The sequence below is a fragment of the Physella acuta genome, unplaced genomic scaffold (genome assembly GCF_028476545.2).
Source record: "Physella acuta isolate Inbredline_101_S28 unplaced genomic scaffold, ASM2847654v3 ptg001190l, whole genome shotgun sequence".
NCBI lineage: Eukaryota > Metazoa > Mollusca > Gastropoda > Physidae > Physella > Physella acuta.
Genome location: NW_026732707.1, coordinates 245,642 through 267,589, shown reverse-complemented (window position 1 = coordinate 267,589; position 21,948 = coordinate 245,642). Strand labels below are relative to the sequence as shown.

At 35.8% G+C, this 21,948-nt stretch overlaps 2 protein-coding genes across 18 annotated transcripts in view; one reads left to right on the top strand and one right to left on the bottom strand.

Moving 5' to 3' along the window:
- Positions 1-1,323: 1,323 nt before the first annotated feature.
- Positions 1,324-16,985, bottom strand: LOC131956969 (ATP-dependent Clp protease proteolytic subunit, mitochondrial). Of its 16 annotated transcripts, none has more exons than XM_059321639.1 (8): positions 16,831-16,928; positions 12,801-12,869; positions 10,078-10,200; positions 8,639-8,806; positions 6,520-6,616; positions 3,931-4,118; positions 3,549-3,654; positions 1,324-1,531 (listed from the first exon to the last, which is right to left on the bottom strand). In XM_059321639.1, exons 3-8 carry the CDS (start codon positions 10,105-10,107, stop codon positions 1,419-1,421), a joined length of 702 nt encoding a protein of 233 aa, XP_059177622.1. In that variant the 5' UTR covers positions 10,108-10,200; positions 12,801-12,869; positions 16,831-16,928; the 3' UTR covers positions 1,324-1,418. The 16 variants fall into 16 exon arrangements, with proteins under 16 accessions (XP_059177622.1, XP_059177623.1, XP_059177633.1 ...); XM_059321640.1 differs by having other exon boundaries at positions 10,078-10,140; XM_059321650.1 differs by having other exon boundaries at positions 10,078-10,140; positions 12,847-12,869.
- An 80-nt stretch (positions 16,986-17,065) lies between these two features.
- The window catches only part of LOC131956962 (uncharacterized), a 50,788-nt gene continuing 45,905 nt past the window's right edge, over positions 17,066-21,948 (top strand). For both annotated transcript variants that reach the window (XM_059321617.1, XM_059321616.1), the window contains exon 1: positions 17,066-17,232. In XM_059321617.1, coding sequence (XP_059177600.1) covers positions 17,192-17,232 — 41 coding nt within the window. In that variant the 5' untranslated portion in view covers positions 17,066-17,191. The remainder of the gene's footprint in view (positions 17,233-21,948) is intronic.

Sequence of the window (21,948 nt, the reverse complement as noted above, 5' to 3'; positions counted from 1 at the left end):
CGACTCCCGACAAATAGGCTCCCGCTATTTAGTTTCTCCACAAAACGGCCCCCGTCATTACGACTCCCGACAAATAGGCTAGCGTCATTTTGGCTCACGACAAAAAGGCTCCTGTCAATTTGGCTCCAGACAAAAGGATCTCTGATAATACCGTTTCTGTAGAGACTAAGTCGCCCGGCAAAGCGGTCTCATTGAATATGACACCTGCCAGATATAGATAAAAATATTTTTTGCGGGGTGGCCCATTTTTTCTAGTTCCGCCACTGAATACAACGCATGCATCTCTTGTTCGGCAGGCCTTATTTTTATATTAGTTTATCTATTATAAAATATAGTATGTTTTAATTTAAGGGTCATCTATCTATGACATCCATAATTGAGTCGATAGGCTGTTCCAACTCAGTGTGTGGGGAGAAGGGTCCACGCTATACCCTCCTACCTGCAGTATGCTTGTAGGTTATCAAAACAAGATGCTGTTATCATGTAAACATCATGTATATCATACATTTACACTTCTGTGCTCGCTTTTAAAGCAACAGATATTTTCTGTTGTAAATTAAACATCAAAACTTTAGAATTGGTGGAATTTAGCTGTTAATGGCTCGATTTGTTTGTGAATTAATGTTGGTTCATGAAAAACAATTTCGTTCGGGCATTCAAAAGAATTTATAGTGGTATTGGAGGTAGGACAAAATGGTTACTTTTATGCCAATTGTGGTCATGCCATTCATTGGTCTGGAGCCAATATGTCGGGAGTCATTTTGTCAAAAGCCAATAAGTCGGGAGCCCATTTGTCGGTAGCCAATATGTCGTGAGCCCATTTGTCTTGAGTCCTTATGTCGGGAGCCAATATGTCCTGAGCCTATTTGTCAGGGGTTAATATGTCGGGAGCCCATTTGTCGGGAGCCTATATGTCGCAAGTCAATATGACGGGAGCCCATAAGTCGGGGCCCTTTTGACGGGGCTATTTTGACGGGGTAGGTTTGTCGGGAGTTGATTTGACGGGGTCATATGAACGGGGCCGATTTGTCCCAGGTCGTTTTGACAGGACACCATATATATATATATGTGCGTGTGGTTATTTATAAATGTGCAGTACATATTAATAGTATTTATCAAATATTTGATTCTAGACATAATTTAACATTCTTGAACGAAAATCCATGCCAGTAGCTATGTTTCCATTTTGTTTGTTTGTCCTCTCATGATAAATCAGTCTTGCTTTGAGTCGGCACATTCACACAAACATTGCCACAAACCTGTCTGTCAGTTTCACAAATCTATCATTGACACTGAGAAAATTATAACCAATGAAAGATGATACAATGTAGTGACTTTTTACTATGAATAGAATAATTCCTTCCAACACATTGACATAATAAGAAAAATGTATTTTTTTAAAACCAGTGAAACAAAAATCATTTTTTTGTGTCTGCCTCCACAGCTGGGGGGTGTTCAAGGACAGTATCTATTAATCCAAATTCTAAGGCTTCAGATGGACTCATAAAGCGATCACGCTCCATACTTTTTTCTGGGGAAGATTATAATACATGTCTGTGTACCAAGGTTAACATTAAAAGGATAAAAGTAAGCCTGCAACCCCCGTTAGAGTAAAAGTATGGGTCACTATATTTAAAAGTAAGCCTGCAGCCCCAGTTAGAGGAAAAGTATGGGTCACTATATTTAAAAGTAAGCATGCAACCGCCGTTAGAGGAAAAGTATGGGTCACTATATTTAAAAGTAAGCATGCAACCCCAGTTAGAGGAAAAGTATGGGTCACTATATTTAAAAGTAAGCATGCAACCCCCGTTAGAGGAAAAGTATGGGTCACTATATTTAAAAGTAAGCATGCAACCCCCATTAGAGGAAAAGTATGGGTCACTATATTTAAAAGTAAGCATGCAACCCCCGTTAGAGGAAAAGTATGGGTCACTATATTTAAAAGTAAGCATGCAACCCCAGTTAGAGGAAAAGTATGGGTCACTATATTTAAAAGTAAGCCTGCAACCCCCGTTAGAGGAAAAGTATGGGTCACTATATTTAAAAGTAAGCCTGCAACCCCCATTAGAGGAAAAGTATGAGTCACTATATTTAAAAGTAAGCCTGCAACCCCAGTTAGAGGAAAAGTATGGGTCACTATTTTTAAAAGTAAGCCTGCAACCCCAGTTAGAGGAAAAGTATGGGTCACTATATTTAAAAGTAAGCCTGCAACCCCAGTTAGAGGAAAAGTCTGGGTCACTATATTTAAAAGTAAGCCTGCAACCCCCGATAGAGGAAAAGTATGGGTCACTATATTTAAAAGTAAGCATGCAACCCCAGTTAGAGGAAAAGTATGGGTCACTATTTTTAAAAGTAAGCCTGCAACCCCAGTTAGAGGAAAAGTATGGGTCACTATATTTAAAAGTAAGCCTGCAACCCCAGTTAGAGGAAAAGTATGGGTCACTATATTTAAAAGTAAGCATGCAACCCCCATTAGAGGAAAAGTATGGGTCACTATATTTAAAAGTAAGCATGCAACCCCCGTTAGAGGAAAAGTATGGGTCACTATATTTAAAAGTAAGCATGCAACCCCAGTTAGAGGAAAAATATGGGTCACTATATTTAAAAGTAAGCCTGCAACCCCCGTTAGAGGAAAAGTATGGGTCACTATATTTAAAAGTAAGCCTGCAACCCCAGTTAGAGGAAAAGTATGGGTCACTATATTTAAAAGTAAGCATGCAACCCCAGTTAGAGGAAAAGTATGAGTCACTATATTTAAAAGTAAGCCTGCAACCCCAGTTAGAGGAAAAGTATGGGTCACTATATTTAAAAGTAAGCATGCAACCCCCGTTAGAGGAAAAGTATGGGTCACTATATTTAAAAGTAAGCATGCAACCCCCGTTAGAGGAAAAGTATGGGTCACTATATTACCAATTAGATACCTTTACTAATATTTAGGAAAAGACCCACGCTTTTCTTTATAGTTATTAAAATAGTAGTATATTATAATATTTTTAAAGAAAATCATTTACTTTCTCCTTTTTACTGCATTATAACATAAAAGCTTGATAATAAACGTTTTTTATGCATTTTTTCAGTTCTTTAAAATGCTTAAAACAATAGAGATGCATGATTAAAAACTATTGCGCAGCTAATGAACACGATAATGCGCGTATAATAGTGCGGGATAGTAGTAGTAGCAGAGGCGTAGCGAGGTGGGGGGGGTGGGGGTGGGGGGAGCGGGGTACATATGTCCCTGGGCACCGACCCTAGGGGACACCAAAATGAGTTGAAAAAAAAATAAAAGCTCATTTTAGCTGCAGTTTTGCATTATAAATATAAAAAATAATGGGGGGGGGGGGGGGAGGGGTGCGCCCAATTGAAGGTTTGCAATATCCCAGCTACTAAAGGTAAGTTCAATATCCCAGCTACTTAAAGTAGTAAGTTCAATATCCCAGCTACTAAGGTAAATTTAATATCCCAGCTACGAAAGGTAAGTTCAATATCCCAGCTACTAAGGTAGATTTAATATCCCAGCTACTAAAGGTAAGTTCAATATCCCAGCTTACCAATCAGTTCTAATGGTTGTTTGGTGTGCCTAACATACAATCTGTTGATCTGTTTCTTCAACTTTAAAATTTCTTCTGCCTGAATTTGAATGTCAGTTGCTTGGCCCTAAAAAATAAAGTGTTTAAACAAATTAGAAAAATACTCTAAATCAGATTTAAAGTAATTGCAACCATATCGTATGAGTTCAACTGATGATAAAACCACTTTGTCCAGTGTTTCTTCCAGGGTGGGGGAGGGGTGGACACTATTAAAAGTAGATATTTTCTACATAAATTCCATTTCTTTCAGGGGGGGGGGGTGTTGGTTAGGCGAGATGCCTGGAAGAAACTCTGATTTTGTCCTATTGAAACTCTAACCATTTGAGGTCAAGAAAAAACTTACTGCAGCTTGCCCTGAAGGTTGGTGAATCATGACACGTGAGTTGGGCAGAGAGTGGCGCAGGCCTGGGGCACCAGAACACAGCAATAAGGAGGCCATGCTACAGGCTTGACCCACACACCATGTGGCTATAGGAGGCTGCACATACTGCATGGTGTCATAGATACCAAGACCAGCAGTCACTGAGCCACCTGAAAAGTAATCAGCCAGCCTTACTCTCTACATCTGCTGGGTAGCCAGCCTTACTCTCTACATCTGCTGGGTAGCCAGCCTTACATCTGCTGGGTAGCCAGCCTTACTCTCTACATCTGCTGGCTAGCCAGCCTTACTCTCTACATCTGCTGGGTAGCCAGCCTTACTCTCTACATCTGCTGGGTAGCCAGCCTTACTCTCTACATCTGCTGGGTAGCCAGCCTTACATCTGCTGGGTAGCCAGCCTTACTCTCTACATCTGCTGGCTAGCCAGCCTTACTCTCTACATCTGCTGGGTAGCCAGCCTTACTCTCTACATCTGCTGGGTGTGTTTGGGCAAAGAATGTAGCCTAAGCATGTGTGGCGGGTGAGCAGAAAAAATTCACAGAAAAAAGTCATAAAAGATAATTTATGGGAAAAAAGTCACAAAAATAAAGTTACAAAAAAAAAAAAGCACAGAAACGTTCTAAAAAACATTAATTGACGGTGAGAATTATAAAATTGTTGGTGTAGAAATATATTGATTGACTTGTTGAGAATTATAAAATTGTTGGTGTAGAAATATATTGATTGACTTGTTGAGAATTATACAATTGTTGGTGTAGAAATATATTAATTGACTTGGTGAGAATTAGAAAATTGTTGGTGTAGAAATATATTGATTGACTTGGTGAGAATTAGAAAATTGTTGGTGTAGAAATATATTGATTGACTTGGTGAGAATTAGAAAATTGTTGGTGTAGAAATATATTGATTGACTTGGTGAGAATTAGAAAATTGTTGGTGTAGAAATATATTGATTGACTTGGTGAGAATTAGAAAATTGTTGGTGTAGAAATATATTGATTGACTTGGTGAGAATTAGAAAATTGTTGGTGTAGAAATATATTAATTGACTTGGTGAGAATTAGAAAATTGTTGGTGTAGAAATATATTGATTGACTTGGTGAGAATTAGAAAATTGTTGGTGTAGAAATATATTGATTGACTTGGTGAGAATTAGAAAATTGTTGGTGTAGAAATATATTAATTGACTTGGTGAGAATTATAAAATTGTTGGTGTAGAAATATATTGATTGACTTGGTGAGAATTAGAAAATTGTTGGTGTAGAAATATATTAATTGACTTGGTGAGAATTATAAAATTGTTGGTGTAGAAATATATTGATTGACTTGGTGAGAATTATAAAATTGTTGGTGTAGAAATATATTGATTCACTTGGTGAGAACATTTTAGGAATTTATATATGTAGATGGTGATTTTAAAAAAAAAAATAATTTATAAACTTTAAAAGCATTAGGCCTATGGTTTATAATAATAATCCAATGTTTACCTTCTTAATAAGTAAAAATACCATAACAATTAACAGCAACCTCAAATTTACTACATATTTATTTGAATTAATTAGAAAAGAAATTGAGGATTATAATTGTTTTCTGTGTTTTTTTGTCTTAGGTCTTTCCTCTGTCTGTTCACATTGTACTTGTTGATGACTGTGTCAATGACAAACTTCGTACAGTGTTGGCTTTAGACATGAACCTATACTTTGTTATGTAATGAGTGTGATAAATGTGGGCAGTTAAAGATGGTTGAACTATTGCGATGAATCGAGGATAGCAAATATGTTAACTATGTCTTCACCACATTTCACACTAATTAAAATTAAGTATTAAAAAAACAGGATGAAAACTAATTAGGTTGGACCAGGGGTTCCCAACCCTGTGCCCGCAGGCATCATGGCGCCCGCCGAACGATTCGTATGTGCCCATCTCTCACTATTCGACAGAGACAGAATTTTTTTCATAAACATTATTGAAAGGTTGAAGGGGATGGAAAGCGAAAGTTTGAGGAGGGGGGGGGGGGGTGCAAATCGAAACTTTGAGGGGGGGGGGGGGTGCAAATAGAAAGTTTTGTCCCCGGGTGTCGGGAAGGGTCGCTACGCCTCTGGAAGGAGTTTGTCAATTTAAAATAGGTGGTGCCCGCCACCCTACCGATATTTTAGAATGTGCTCCAGAGTAAAAAAAGGTTGGGAACCCCTGGGTTGGACCATTGTATTAAATTCTACTTAATTCTATTAAATGTTATATGTGTAATTGAATTAAAACTTGTACTTAAGACTATGCAATTTTTCTTGTAATTGAATGTTACAAACTATGCACATATATCTAAATGTTTAGTCCTATATTACATTTAACCAATCATTAGGTTGATTTCTGAATTCTTAATACATAAAAGTATTAAAATATTCAATGCAAAAACATATTTAAGACAATTTTTTCCTATGTCTTCATTTCCTGTGACTTTTTTCCTACAATCACGTGGTGTGTGACTAATGTAGCCATGAATGGTGTGTGTGGTTTGTGTGACTTAGGTCATGTGACTTAGGTCATGTGACTCACCTGGACTGTTGATATACATATGAATGGGTTTTTTGCTACTCTCTGATTGTAAAAATAGGAGCTGCGCCACCACTAGACTTGAGAGTTCATCATGGATCTGCAGCAGACATCAGACATTTTTATATGGCATGAAATCATGCAGACAAGTATGCACCTGCCTATTACTTATTAATATTACAGGAGGGCAAAAAATAAAAAGTGGTGGTTGAATTCTAGCCTAATGACATAACTAAAAGTTAGAAATTTGGTGAAAACCCTAACCCCATTGCTCTACACATTATCTTCCACACTACTGTCCCTCTGGATTTTCTCACTGACATTGTTTGTTTACATCTGAACACTTCAAGCCAAGGTAAACAATTTCCCCAGCACTGACAACCTCTGACTAACATCCATTCAAATCTATTTGAACAAAAACTAGCGTACCCATCTGGCGTGTTCTTGCAGTCTCTAAAGAAAGCTTGACAATATTTTAAGAGGATTTCACCAATTTGTTGCCAATTGTATATTTTTAGAAGAATGACCTTGTTTTCTAAAACTGTTATTTAAATGTAAACAAGGCTGGTGCTATATTTCTTGGATCCTAGTTATTGAGCACAGTTTGACCAGACGACCACCCAGATGCCCCAGGATGTGCTGTACACAAGCCTTGAGAATTGTTCAATCACATCTCTGCAACAGCACAAGTGACTGAGGCACTATCTATAGCCACCAGTTATAGCCCAAGTGACTGACGCACTATCTCTAGCCACCAGTTATAGCCCAAGTGACTGACGCACTATCTCTAGCCACCAGTTACAGCCCAAATGACTGACGCACTATCTCTAGCCACCAGTTATAGCCCAAGTGACTGACGCACTATCTCTAGCCACCAGTTACAGCCCAAGTGACTGACGCACTATCTCTAGCCACCAGTTACAGCCCAAATTGACTGACGCACTATCTCTAGCCACCAGTTACAGCCCAAGTGACTGACGCACTATCTCTAGCCACCAGTTACAGCCCAAGTGACTGACGCACTATCTCTAGCCACCAGTTACAGCCCAAATTGACTGACGCACTATCTCTAGCCACCAGTTACAGCACAAGTGACTGACGCACTATCTCTAGCCACCAGTTACAGCCCAAGTGACTGACGCACTATCTCTAGCCACCAGTTACAGCCCAAGTGACTGACGCACTATCTCTAGCCACCAGTTACACCACTGCCACAGAGTCGGGTTTAATCACTGCATGCAGTGTAAGAACTAAGTGTTGCAGAAACCTCTCTAGGCTCATGTAGTAATGGATAAAAGACAAACACACTAACAGAAAGACCCACAAACATACTTTCATTTATATATCCAGATGGGAGTATGTTTGTTTGTGTTTTAAGCATTAGTTGTTGAGAATACTCATGGGAAGGTTTCTACAATAAAAAAATGTAATTTTGGTGCAGGGTGGGTTACTAAATTGAATGACCAGAACGAACCAGGGTCGTCATTAGAGTACAGTTGGGCCCTCCATTTCTCAGTGAGCAGTCAGGTTATCTCATGAGCATTCAATGAGTCCAGTGGACAAAAAGTTGTACCAGTGATGCCCATGAAACCTAGGCAGTCACCAAGGGTTGTTTTAGATCACTATTAAAGGGGGGATGATTAACTTACACTCAAAGCTTTCATACAGCAATCTGGGGGGGGGGGGGGGGGGGTGTCTAAAAGTGACTATTTTGTTTACACTTAAATAACTCAATCTTAGAAAACAAGGTCACACGTCTAAAAATAACATTCCGTAAAGCGCTGATGGAACCCTTTTAAAATGTTTCGTCACTGTTATGTTGGACTAGATTGCATACCCAGTATGGGTCATGTGCAAATATATGGAAATCAAGATTCTAATCTTACTCACACTGGTCCCATGATTCTAATCTTACACACACTGGTCCCATGATTCTAATCTTACACACACTGGTCCCATGATTCTAATCTTACACACACTGGTCCCATGATTCTAATCTTACACACACTGGTCCCATGATTCTAATCTTACACACACTGGTCCCATGATTCTAATCTTACACACACTGGTCCCATGATTCTAATCTTACACACACTGGTCCCATGATTCTAATCTTACTCACTGGTCCCATGATACATATTATCCTTTCTTTCAGCAATCTTGAAAATATGTCATAAGCTCTTTCACCCCGTCCAGTTTGCTCTATGACGATGGGGACCATAGGGAAATATCTCTGTATGGATGTGTGGAGTTGACACTTTGGAAAACATGGCAGAAAGTACCTTGAGACCTTTTGAAAGATATAATTTTGTACATTATAGTTTTATTGTAGTATAGTATACAACAAGACACTGAAGTAAGGATTAGACCTAAGTAGTACAAACCTTTCATTTACACTCAATTGTGTAAAAAATAAATTGGGTTAAGTTAATCAAATGCTTCCATCAAAACAAATATATTAAGGACTAAATTTCAGTAATACAGTTAACATTTAATGGTATTTTAATGGCATTTTGGAATTATTTTTCACGGTATTTCCAAAGTTTGGTAAGAGGCAGTAAACAAATTACAGTAGGTCTACAGTCTTATTATTTTGTTAATGTTATATTACATTAACTTTTTCATAATCCACTTTTACTTTTGTTATACATGCCACAAAATGTTTCAATATTCACTTTTAAAAGCTTTTTTTCATGTGTGATTTTTGTGTGACTTGACACACATTTCTAACCAGAAAATTCCCTGCTATTCCAAGAAATTCCCAGCTATATTTCATATAATTTTCAACATGCATAACCATTGAATTTTTTGGGTGCCACTCCTTCATATAAGTTACTTAAGTTCAATCTCAAAACCCTTAAACTTAATTGACAAAACTTACTTTCCGAGACATTAGATTTGTGTATCAATTTATATTATACATTCCTTTAGTCATCTTAACTTTATAATGATCTTTAAACATTAAATTCTAGAACCTCCCCCCTGAAAAAAAGCAACTGCTTATGTTAAAACAATTAAATATGAATATAGTGAGTTAAGCTGCTAGTAGTCGGACTTTGAAGCCTACTCTAAAAAGTTGTAGAAATGTACACTGATGTATTCCTGCTGTTACATATCTAGGTATTTAATTGGAGCACTCTCTAGATTGTCTTCACTAAAGAGAGCAGTCTAAAGTGTAAAGGTATTCATGCAGCCATCAAACTGTTAACAGCATTAAGACAAGAACTTTGAAAAATCCCTCGCACATATAATTAATACCTTAAGTTAATAAGTTAGTCTGTTACTATGAAATAACACTGAAAGTCCTTTAATTCGTAGTAAACAGTTTTTTAAAATAATTTTACAAGTTTACAAAAATGAAAATAGTTTTTTTTTCAAAATTATTTGAACTGTAATGATCATTTGCACATTTAATTATTGTTTTTTTTTAAAACACCCAACTATTGGCTTACTCATACTGTAAAAGTGTAAAGTCACTGTCTGTAAAGTGTTAACTATACTATACTATGCACAGTTAACTTGAGTTAACTATATAATATAGAATTATGTTTTTTTTTCTACCTGGAGCATTTTGCTTCTCGCAATCTGCATTTCAGAACTGTAGCAGGTAGATTATCTTCACTTCTAGAAGTAGAAGTTAGTCTAGATTTAGAATAATCTAGATCTAGATCTTTCTTTCTAGATCTAGTTTGAATAAAAGAAAATGGTAAATTTTAAATTAATGGTAATGACTAATGGTAATCTATCGTTTTGGGTATGTAAAATCGCCCGCTGCTATTAATGTACGAAAACGTTACCTCATTGTCAAGGCTTTAATAGAACTATATTGTGATATATTTGTGTCAATTATGATAGATAAATGAATGATAAACCTAAATCAATGGTTAAATATAATAAAATTAATAATATATCGATAGAGGCCAGAAATTAACTTTAAACAGCAGTGTCAGTCTGAGAGCAAGATTTGCTATATAAACAGCAGCCATTTGTAAAATAGAGTCGCTTCCCCTTGAATCTCAAGCTATAAGCTTATAAAAATAAAACAAGATGGCTGCTATAGAGTCCTTGCAAACACGTGACCTAAATCACGTGATACCTACGCCCGCCGCCACAGTGGTGTACATCAGACGTAAACACAATCAGCTGTTCGCCAGCGCTGGACGTGTTCACCAGCGCTGGACGTGTTCACTGTATGTAAAGAACCGCACCCGCGGAAAAGGAAAAATATGTTAAAAAACTTGAACTCTTAGGAATTGAAGATCTTTATACTGTTATTGACAGTTTCGTGGATAATATAAATATGTGGACAAAATTTCTAAATAAAAATACTGTTAGTAATACAGTTTGCGTTTAGAGTTTAAGTAGACGAAGCTGATCAAATGCAGTAATATATTATAGGTTTTCTACTGTAGCAAACGTGAGACCACTTAACTTCTACAAAACCCACACTACAACGGCTAATATAATCCATGGGTAATAACCAATCTGGGTAGCATGTTATACAATTTAAGACCCTTATAATCCAGCAGGAAAGTAATCAGACACATTAATACTGACGTTCAACCCTCATGATGGCTGCCCCCACCTGTATCTAGCCCACAATAAAACCAAAGAGGAGTCTGCCCTGCCCTCCCCTGAAAATGTCTCACCTCCGTGATACCCAGCCCCACAGAGATAGTATTTCTTATATAATTTTGACCCTCAGGGCCCAGCAGGGAGAACAAAGGGGAAAGTCCCACTGCTCTCCCCTCAACATTTCTCACCTCGGTGTCATGTTATGTCATTTATAGCACACATGGCTTATCAGGGGAAAGCATTAAGGCATTAAGAATCTTAACTCTGGACAGCTACACACTAGTATACTAGCTACACACTAGGTGCCTACTGTAAACTACTAGACTGTAGGCCCTATGTAGACCTGCAATTGTATCAATTGTAGACTAGGTCCATTGTTATTATTCTAAACCATCTCACTTATAATGTTTCTAGCTTGATTTGTTTCTTTTATAAACAGTGGATTTAAAAAAAAATTAGCCTAATCATTAACTCATTAACCAAATAATAATAATGTGGTTATTTGTTGTTGGCTGGTATGATCTAGATTGTACTACTAGGCTACAAAAACTTAGTAGACCAATTACTAGATATGAATTTGAATTTAATTAAACTCAGTCCAGTATCAGATACATATTGCTGTAAAAAGACAACAAAGTAGGTAGGCCTTAGTAATTTATTAAAGCCTTCTACTACAATAATATCAACTACATGCTTGTATAAAGTTTTTACAATTTAATTTAAGTAGCAGATTCTAGATCTAAGTCTAGTCATACAATCTATTTCAATTTCAGAAAATTTCGTTTGCTAAAAAAATGATTAGATAATAGAGCGAGATTTTAGATCTTAGAGACAATTAAATGCTTTATTAGGCCTATTATGACTACTTTTGATTTATTATGGGTGTATTTTGAATCGAATGTAGATCTAAAGTAATTAAATTTAAGTAAAGAAGTAGATTCTAGATTCTATGTCTACCCAGCGGAGCCAGGTATTAGGCCTACTATTAGATCTTATTATTCTTATTATTACTTTTGACTTTGTCTTTTACTATTAGTATTTGTGAAGGTCGAGCATATTTGTTTTATTAATAGTTATCTTTTATAATTAAAAATGAAGTTTATTATTTTACTGTCCTTACCTGAAACAAAGTATCGAGAACTGCATTTGATCAGATTCGTCTACTTTAACTCTAAACGCAAACAGTATTACTAACAGTATTTTTATTTAGAAAATTTGTCCACATATTTATATTATCTACGAAACTGTCAATAACAGTATAAGGATCTTCAATTCCTAAGAGTTCAAGTTTTTTAACATATTTTTCCTTTTCCGCGGGTGCGGTTCTTTACATATAGTGAACGCGTCCAGCGCTGGTGAACACGTCCAGCGCTGGCGAACAGCTGATTGTGTTTACGTCTGATGTACACCACTGTGGCGGCGGGCGTAGGTAGCACGAACGGACGTGACGTCATATGAAAGGACTCTATAGTAAATGAGCATGGTTGCATCTGTTTGAAACATCGCTAGTCTACATTTTAAAAACAGGTAGGCCTAGTACATAAATGAAACGAGGCAACATGTTTGTATTTTAAAAAAAACATAGATCTAAATCTTCCTCAAAATGTGAAATAATTATTAAAATTTATTAAATTTAAGGAGTCACCTGTTTTTCACATTACAAGTCGCTTACTTTACTTTATTTTTAAGTACCCAAAACGATAGATTACCTGACTAATGACTCGTAATGAGGCCTATCTAGTAATAAGTATCTACTCATAGGCTAATATCTCTAGAATCTAGATTTAGGTAAAATCTTAGTTTAGCGTCGTAAATTCGGCCAAAACTAGTAATGTGGGAGAGAGTGAATTAATGAATATGTCATTAAATATGAGTATATTTTCGTATATTTTAATAAAATATTATAAATAATTGAATAATAGATCACCATTGATGGTTAAATCAATTTAAATATCCTGAAATTAATTTTTATCAACCCTGTTCGAGATAGTAAATTTGCTATTAAAAACAGCAGCCATCTTAAGAAAATGTTATTGAGAGTAGCTTCCCTTTCATTTCTATTCATATGAAAATGTATTTAAATATGATCGTCTTGTTGTATAGTCCGTATTACAAAGCATTTTTACTTTCTCGTATATACGAAGTATAGAGAAAGTCTTGTAATCGTGCAAAAAAAAAAAATCGAGATTTTTGCAAATCTCGACGTTTTGCATCTCACTGATAGGGAAAAACATAATTTTGCCATCTTGTCCGTATGTCTGTGTGTCTGTGTGTGTGTGTGTGTGTGTGTGTGTGTCCGTGTGTAAACACGATAACTTGAGTACCGTTACAGCTAGGTTGATGAAATTTCATATATAAGTATTTTATCAAAATCGTAGATCCGTATCAACTTTTGAGCGATTTCCGACAACCGGAAGTGGTACTTTTTCTACTTTGAATTTTTCAAAAGCCTATAACTTGAGTACTATTTCAGATAGATAAATAAAATTTCATACGTAAGTAAAAGATCTAATTCTCTACCTTCTATTAAATTTCGAGTCATTTCCGTTGACTGGAAGTAGTACTTTACGCTACTTCCGATTTCTCAAAAAACTAATGTAAATTTTAAAAGTAATAATAATATTGCGCACTATTATGCGCTTTTTTATTTCGCGTTCACTTGGTGTGCAATTAATTTGTCTACGAGATTTTATTCTATTTTTAAAACTTTAAGTATTTAAAATGGATTAAAAATCATGTCTATAGCCCGAGTTCCCATTCCCTGTTATTTTATATAAGAATATTCGAGAAAGTTTAGGGGAGATCACTCCCGGTTTATTTTAAATGTGAATTTCCTAACAAACAACTTTATTAATTCTAGAAGCATTGTGAGATGCAACTTGTATCCATGTATTAAATCACGTTTTTTCTTACTCAGAGGCGTAGCGACCCTTCCCGGGACAAACTTTTCGATTTGCACCCCCCCCCTCAAACTTTCGATTTGCCCTCCCCTCAACCTTTCAATTTATTTTTCCAACCCATTTTGGCGCCCCCTAAGGTCGGCGCCCGGGGACATATGTCCCCCCCCCCCCGTCCCCCTCGCTACGCTACTGATCTTACTATTACTAAATAGTTGTGAGTTTTTTCTTATTGTTTGAATGTTCACTATTTTCATTTCAGGTTTTTCTTTTCATCAGTTAGTAATTCTATCGTAACTTATGACATTTTTTTTTTTTACTTCTCTTTACCTTAATTAAACCCCAACCTCCGTCATATTTTTGTCGGCAATGTCACAACAAGTCATAATGTAAAAAATTACGCTTCACTCTGCCTTATCTAAGATCTCTAACCATAATTTTGACAACATTAAATGTTTGTCATCATTTACATATACAAAGAGACCAAATGTATTATCCACCAGCTTCCCTCGTAAAACATCATCTAAAACAATGAGCCCGTCCACCCCTTAAGCGCGTGTTGTCATTATGGTCGATCCCAAGTCTCCACCTGTCAGACACATTTTGGTTATCCTTTGTTGTCAAATCGTCAATATCAAGTACACAAGTGAGTGATATGGGGTTGTCCATAAATGATGTCACAATGATGTCACATATGATTTGCTACGGGAGTGAGTGAAGATTTGTGACGTCAACTCAGGCGGCTTTGCAATTTATGACGTGTCGGTCTCATGAAAGGAGGTGAACGGGGAAAAATACCTAGGTGATTGATGGAGAACCTCTATAATGCTTTGTTCAATCAAAATAACGATAAATAAGCATTAGTATACGTATACCTTGCTTAAAACACAAATGTCGCAAGCCTGCTAGTTTAAGACATTCGGCAAAACGTCCGCAACACATTATCCCCGTCAAAAAGGCTTGCCACCAAATGCCTGCCGACGAATAAGCCGTGTCTAATGCGGGGCGTTAGGAATACGGCCATTAGCATGGGCCACGTTAGAGCACCAGTAAGCTATCGCGCTTTGTAAGATGACGTAAATACTTAAATTCAATTTCGCTAAACTGCGCGAAAATTTAGTAATGTTCCATCGTTTGAGGAAATTTATTTTCTTGGACTTAAATTGAAATATGTTGACTGTCTGGTCTGGCTCTTAATTTCCGAATATCACTTTTAATGTATCAAGATTCAGAACTATAATTTACTTTAATATAAGTGTCATCTTATCGTTTATTGTGGTTTTTAAAAAGCGCAGAGCAGCTACAAAATCGGACGGCCATCCTGTTTTCACCAAGCTTCTTTTGGAGCTTAATATGGGTAGTCTAGTGAGCTTAATACATTTTTAAAGGGCCGAAAGTCTCAAGACAGCAAGCTTGCAGAAATAACTACGTACGTTTAAATGGACGAGTGATAGATGTGTTAGGGGCTGTTTAATGAACACCAACTTATGTAATCAAACTAAACGTCGCGAAAGCGTCAAAAAGGCAATGCTTATTGTTTGTTTTTTCTATAAAATTAGCCTAACGGTCGGCGGTACCGCTACATGACGTCACGCGCGAGCGTTAACTCGGTGACGATGTGCTAAGTGGGGGAATGAAAAAGGTAGGGTTCAAGAAATGCGACTCGGCAAGCTTTTGACATTTCTTGACCTTTCTTAATAGTTATTTCGTCCCCACTGAGAAAATGGATCACCAATGAATGACGCGTCATACTTCTACAGCTGGTCTTTCTCCCACAACCATCCCGTTTTCACGAGAAAAAAAACCTGACCAGTCTCCAAAATCACATCGCTGAGTTCTACTCAACCTCTCCCCACCACAAATCACAATTTCTATCTGAAACAATATGTTCATATGTTTGCTCTGTAATAATGCACGCTGTCATTACTATCTTAAGAGCGACGTCATTTATGAGCGATCTAATATTGATTCTCTTACTGCAAATAAAGTGTTAAAAAGTTCGACCTCCCAACAATTGTTGTGGTCTTGGATGCACACTATTAAGTCTGATATGGTCTATTAGTCATTCATGTCAACTATATTTTTAAAAAAAGAAAAATTACTATACAGGGGGTCATCCATAAATGATGTCACGCTTTTTTTGACGATTTTTACCTCCCCCCCTCCCCCAAACGTAGTCACAAAAAGCCAGACCCCCCCCCTAAAATGACGTCACACCTCAGCCTACACCCCCCCCCCCCCCCTCAAAATTGCAGTTGAATTTTTTTTTAACAGCTATATTTTTCCAAAATCTTGTCTGAACTCTGTCAAAATAGAGTATTTTAATCAATTGTTATTACAATGTATTAAAACAGTTTTTTTAAAACGCAAAATAACGTCTAAAATTCGTTTTGTAACATTGCTTTTTTAAAATGCAAAAGTGTGATGTCGCACCATCTGAACCCCTCCCCCTCACACACAACGTCACAAAATTACGGGCCCCCCTCCCCCCTACGAGTGTGACGTCATTTATGGACGACCCCCGGCATATATTAAAACAATACAAAACAATCATATTAAACCACAAAATCAACACAAAAGACATGCGAATAGACAATTTATTGTTTTTAAAACATGGCCGCTGCTTGTATTTACTCATTGTTGTCTCGAACGGGGTAGTTTAAAGTTTATTCCAGGATATTTATGACTGGTTTGGTCTTGGATTGTGATTTGGTATTCAATTATCTGTTATATTATGTAAAATATGACATAAATATGGCCAAATGAAAGAAATATTCATTAGTTACCTTCATCGCACATTACTAGCTAAGTTGGAATTTACGACGCTAAACTAAGATTTTACCTAGATTTATTTCGATCTTGAGATTTAAATCAGTAAATCTAGATCTAGATTTATCTTTTATTATAGGTCTAATAATCTAGACTAGATAGTAGATACAGCTAGTAGTTTGACTACACAAGTCATTAGTCATTCATGAAGTAGATTAGATCTAACTTCATTGACAAAAGAGGGAGACGCTGAAACAACCTCACTTATTGAAGAGCTGTGGTATTTTTAGTTTCTAGATACCAAAAAAAATGGCGGCTTAACAACGATGTAAACAATCAATTCAATGGCTAACTTTCTTTTTAAGTTTGAGATTTAATTATTTAGACTTGCTTACTGGTAGACACCTTTCAACCAAAGAAACTGTCTCTTTAAAATGTCGTCATACATTAGAAGGCAGACGTATATGTTACCTGAGTAAGATGATATTATTTTAATTTTTTTTTTTAATAAATCTATCACTTTATCAAAATCACCGGTAATCTACTATCGTTTTGGGTACGTAAAATCGCCCGCGGCTATTAATGTACGAAAACGTTACCGCATTGTCAAGGCTGTAATAGAAGTATATTGTGATATGTTTGTGTCAAATATTATAGATAAATGAATAATAAACCTAAATCAATGGCTAAATATATTAATATAGGCCTGAAATTAACTTTAAACAGCAGTGTCTGCAAGCAAGATTTGCTATATAAACAGCAGCCATTTGTAAAATAGAGTGACTTCCGCCTGAATCTTGCGCTATAAGTCTATACAAATAAAACTTTGGTAATCCCTTAGTTTAGCGTCGGAAATTATCGGGTAATGTTTGTTGAGTTTCGGTAACTAGAGTTACGGTAAACCATGGTTTATTTGACCATTGAAATATAAATAAATTGAAAGTCGATTGTAGTAAATTAATGTTTTAATTTTTTAAGTTTAATCGACTAAAGGAAACAAGAATAAATATAATAGTAGATTTAAATTTGTAGATCTAAAAATAAAAAAACAAACATATAGGCTATTAATATAAATATAAATAATGAAGTCAAATGTAATAATTTAGGGCCTAATGTTTTTGGCTTGCAGTGGATTTGCGACCATTAAGTAATTAGATGTAGTCTAGATCTAGCTAGATATCTAGCTGCTAGGCCAAGTAAAAAAATCTAGATTACGAAAATAGTAAAAAGGATTACAAAATGTAAAAATGATTACAAAAATAAATCTATCCAAATTTTAAACATTCTGTATAAAAATAAAAGATGACGCCAAAAAAAGTATGGTTTACAGTACTTCCGGTGAATTCCGGAAGTGTGTGACAGACTTTGGCATTGTTTTACTGTTTTTTACTGCTATACGATTCCGGAATAATAACCGACGCTAAACTAAGGTTTTACCAAAACTTTAACAAGATGGCTGCTGTAGTAAATGAGCATGGTTGCATCTGTTGGAAACATCGCTGGTGTTCATTTATTACTGAAGAGTTTTAATTAAATTGTTTAGAAACAGGTACATAAATGAAACAAGGAAACATTTTTGTATTTTTCATAACATAAATCCTCCTCAAAATGTGAAATAATTATTAAAATGTAAGGAGTCACCTGTTTTTCACATTACTAGTCGCCGGCGATTTTACGTACCTAAAACGATAGATTACCAAATCACCATTGCCATTTTATAGTATCATCTATCGGCTTTAGGGCAGGGCGGTTTAGGCAGTTTGTTGAGTTTAGGTACGTAAAATCGGCCGAGGCTAGTAGTAATGTGAAAAGAAGGTGGTGCCTCATTGCATTTTAGTAATTATTTCACATATTAAGGAAGATTTATGTTTTGAAAGTTACAAAAATGTTTCAAAGTTTAATTCATGTAGGCCTACCTACTGTTTCTAAACAATTGCACTAAAACTTTTCAGTAATAAATAAAGACTAAGACTAGTCATGTTTTCATCAGATGCAACAAAGCTCGTTTACTTTAGCAGCCATCCTTTTAAAGTTTTTTTGGTAACATTTTAGCTAGAGTAGAGATTCATGGAAAAACACTCTAAATTACAGATGGCCGCAAACAAGGCTGTTTAAAGTTAATTTCTGGCCTTTCGATATATTTAGACATTGCTTTTAGTTTATTATTCAAAACTAAAACAACAATTATTTAATGACCTCTCTAACTGACTCATTGAAACATTTCCCATTCATCTGTTATATTCTTTTTTTAATATCACTTTGTATTATAACTATGTAGCATTATTTCTTTATTCCACATTTTTAGTGCTATGTTACTGCTATGTTGTTTTTTTTTAAATGCTGTTATTGAATTGTTGTTTTATTTGTTTAAACGGCCAATGTGAAAAAAGGCCTTCGTGCCTACAATTGTTACCATTTTTTGAATAAATTTGAAACTTGATACAAAAATATCACAATATACTTGTATTAAAGCCATATTAATGAGCCACTTTCTCTCACATTACTAGCCTCAGCCGATTTTACATCCCTAAAATGATAGATTACCAATATTTATTATAAATATAATATTAATTATTAAACGAAGGCAAAAGAGTTGACGAGAATCGTTCCATCATATTAAAAAAGTAATTTTTTTTTAGATTTTGCAATCAATGCAACCGTAAAAATAATAACAAATAAAAACTTATGGCTAAAAATGATTCAGAAATTTAATATTTTTAGAATCAATTTTATAAAAGTTGCAAATCCAGAGAACTGTAAAATAATTTGTTGCATTTAATGCTACATTTCTGTTTATTTTCATCAAGCTTAGATTTAAGTCATAACCTGTTGTTTCACTTTCGTAAGACAAACATTGATTGGCTGTACAGGAACTCCATGATCGATTTCTGACAGCCCCACTTTATAGTTTTTTTGTTTACAAAACTTTGAAGATAAAGTTTTTAAAAAACAATGCAAATTTAAACCACATGACCTACTTTTGCCATTTTTTTGCTTACAATAAAATGTATGCTAGCCTATCGAATGCAGGATGCCATTGTTTATGTCACCGTTACATGTGAAAACCAAATAGTTTTTGCCTTTTTTTTAAATTTTTAACATCAAATACATCCAATCTTTAGTAAAGTCAGAAAAAACCCCAACAGACAGGATTTCATAACCATATTAGTTTTAACTATGCCATGCAAGATTTTTAAAATATTTAATGGGCCTCAGAGGCGTAGCAACCCTTCCCAGCGCCCGGGGACAAACTTACAATTTGGCGCCCCTCTCAGCAGCAAACTTTCGATTTGCGCCACCCCCCTTAAACTTTTTATTTGCACCCCCCCCCCTCAGCTAAAATGACATTTTAATTTGTTTTTCCAATCCATTTTGGCGCCCCTAAGGTCGGCTCCCGGGGACATATGTAAACCCCCCCTACCCCCTCACTATGCCTCTGATGGGCCTCTCGAATACCTTTGAGACTTTTCTCGCTCTAACTATTATATACTATAACTATATTTACTACTATAAGATCTACAGTAACAGACATGACACTGACTACTTCAAGTAGAATTTATTTATTCCAGTACCTGTCAGTACTTACATACTTCATGTCACAGTGCCAGTAAAAGAATGAGTGAAGGGAGTGACTTCACTTTCATGTACTTTACTGTAATACTCTATACTTAGTGATTTCCAAAGAATTCAAAATTCAGATCTTAAATTGAGTAATGCATTAAAGACAAACAAACATACTTTCATTGTTATATACATAGATAGATGGTTATAAATGTAACTTTTCTGATGAAACACAAGATAGGCCCATGGGACAAAGGGAAACAACCAAGTTAATACTTTTGCAAATAAATCTAAGCCTGGTTGATTCCTCTGAATATTAAAAAATAATATTCCTTATTTTTATTCTTCTGGGGACCTTGGGGGGGGGGGGGGGGGGGCTTTTATTTTTTCCCCAGCATAAACTTATCCAAGAGCATTCTCAAGGGGTCATCCATAAATGACGTCACACTTTTTTTGATGATTTTTACCTCCTCCCCTCCCCTCCGTCACACCTTGTCACAAACAGCCAGACCCCCCCCCCCCTAAAGTGACGTCACACCTCAGCCTACAACCCACCTCAAAATTGCAGTTGAATTTTTTTTTAAACATCGATATTTTTCCAAAATCTTGTCTGAAATATGTCAAAATAGAGTATTTTAATCAATTCCTATTATAATTTATTAAAACTGTTTTCTAAAACGCTAAATAATGTCTAAAATTCGTTTCCTAACATTTCTTATCTATAAAGCAAAAGTGTGATGTCGCACCATCTGAACCCCCCCCCCCCCCCATCACACATTGTCACAAAATTACCAACCCCCCCTCCTCCCCCCTACGAGTGTGACGTCATTTATGGACAACCCCCTAACACTCCCAAAGAAGGGATGAAAGGTATAGTAATGCATAAAGGACACACACACACACATGCATCATCAAAGACATCTGAAATTTGGATGCCATTACAATGGGGGCCATTTTGAAAAAAACAACATTTGGTGATTAAATACTATTAGGTGAGCATTAATTTTAATGGTATCTCACCATACAATTTTTGAAAAAAATATTTCTAGATTAGAGCGTTTTCTGTTACAAACACTAGGCAGCTGACTCTTTGATAATTAAAATTGGATCAAGTTAAAGTTTTTTAATTGTTCAAGTCATCTTAAAGAATAATATAATCTTAGGTGACCCCCAACTTTATCTGCTCAATGTCAAATCTTTATCTGCTCAATGTCAAATCTTTATCTGCGCAATGTCAAATCTTTATCTGCTCAATGTCAAATCTTTATCTGCTCAATGTCAAATCTTTATCTGCTCAATGTCAAATCTTTATCTGCTCAATGTCAAATCTTTATCTGCTCAATGTCAAATCTTTATCTGCTCAATGTCAAATCTTTATCTGCTCAATGTCAAATCTTTATCTGCTCAATGTCAAATCTTTATCTGCTCAATGTCAAATCTTTATCTGCTCAATGTCAAATCTTTATCTGCTCAATGTCAAATCTTTATCTGCTCAATGTCAAATCTTTATCTGCTCAATGTCAAATCTTTATCTGCACAATGTCAAATCTTTATCTGCTCAATGTCAAATCTTTATCTGCTCAATGTCAAATCTTTATCTGCTCAATGTCAAATCTTTATCTGCTCAATG

Excerpts from the sequence above, each read along its gene's own strand:
- LOC131956969 (XM_059321644.1), bottom strand. The coding sequence starts at position 10,107 with ATGCAGATTGCGAGAAGCAAAATGCTCCAG. Across the intron at positions 6,617-8,638 it reads TAATATGTATCATGGGACCA|ATCCATGATGAACTCTCAAG; the intron begins GTGAGTAAGATT and ends TGTCTGCTGCAG. Across the intron at positions 1,532-3,548 it reads ACAACCATTAGAACTGATTG|AAAAAAGTATGGAGCGTGAT; the intron begins GTAAGCTGGGAT and ends AATCTTCCCCAG.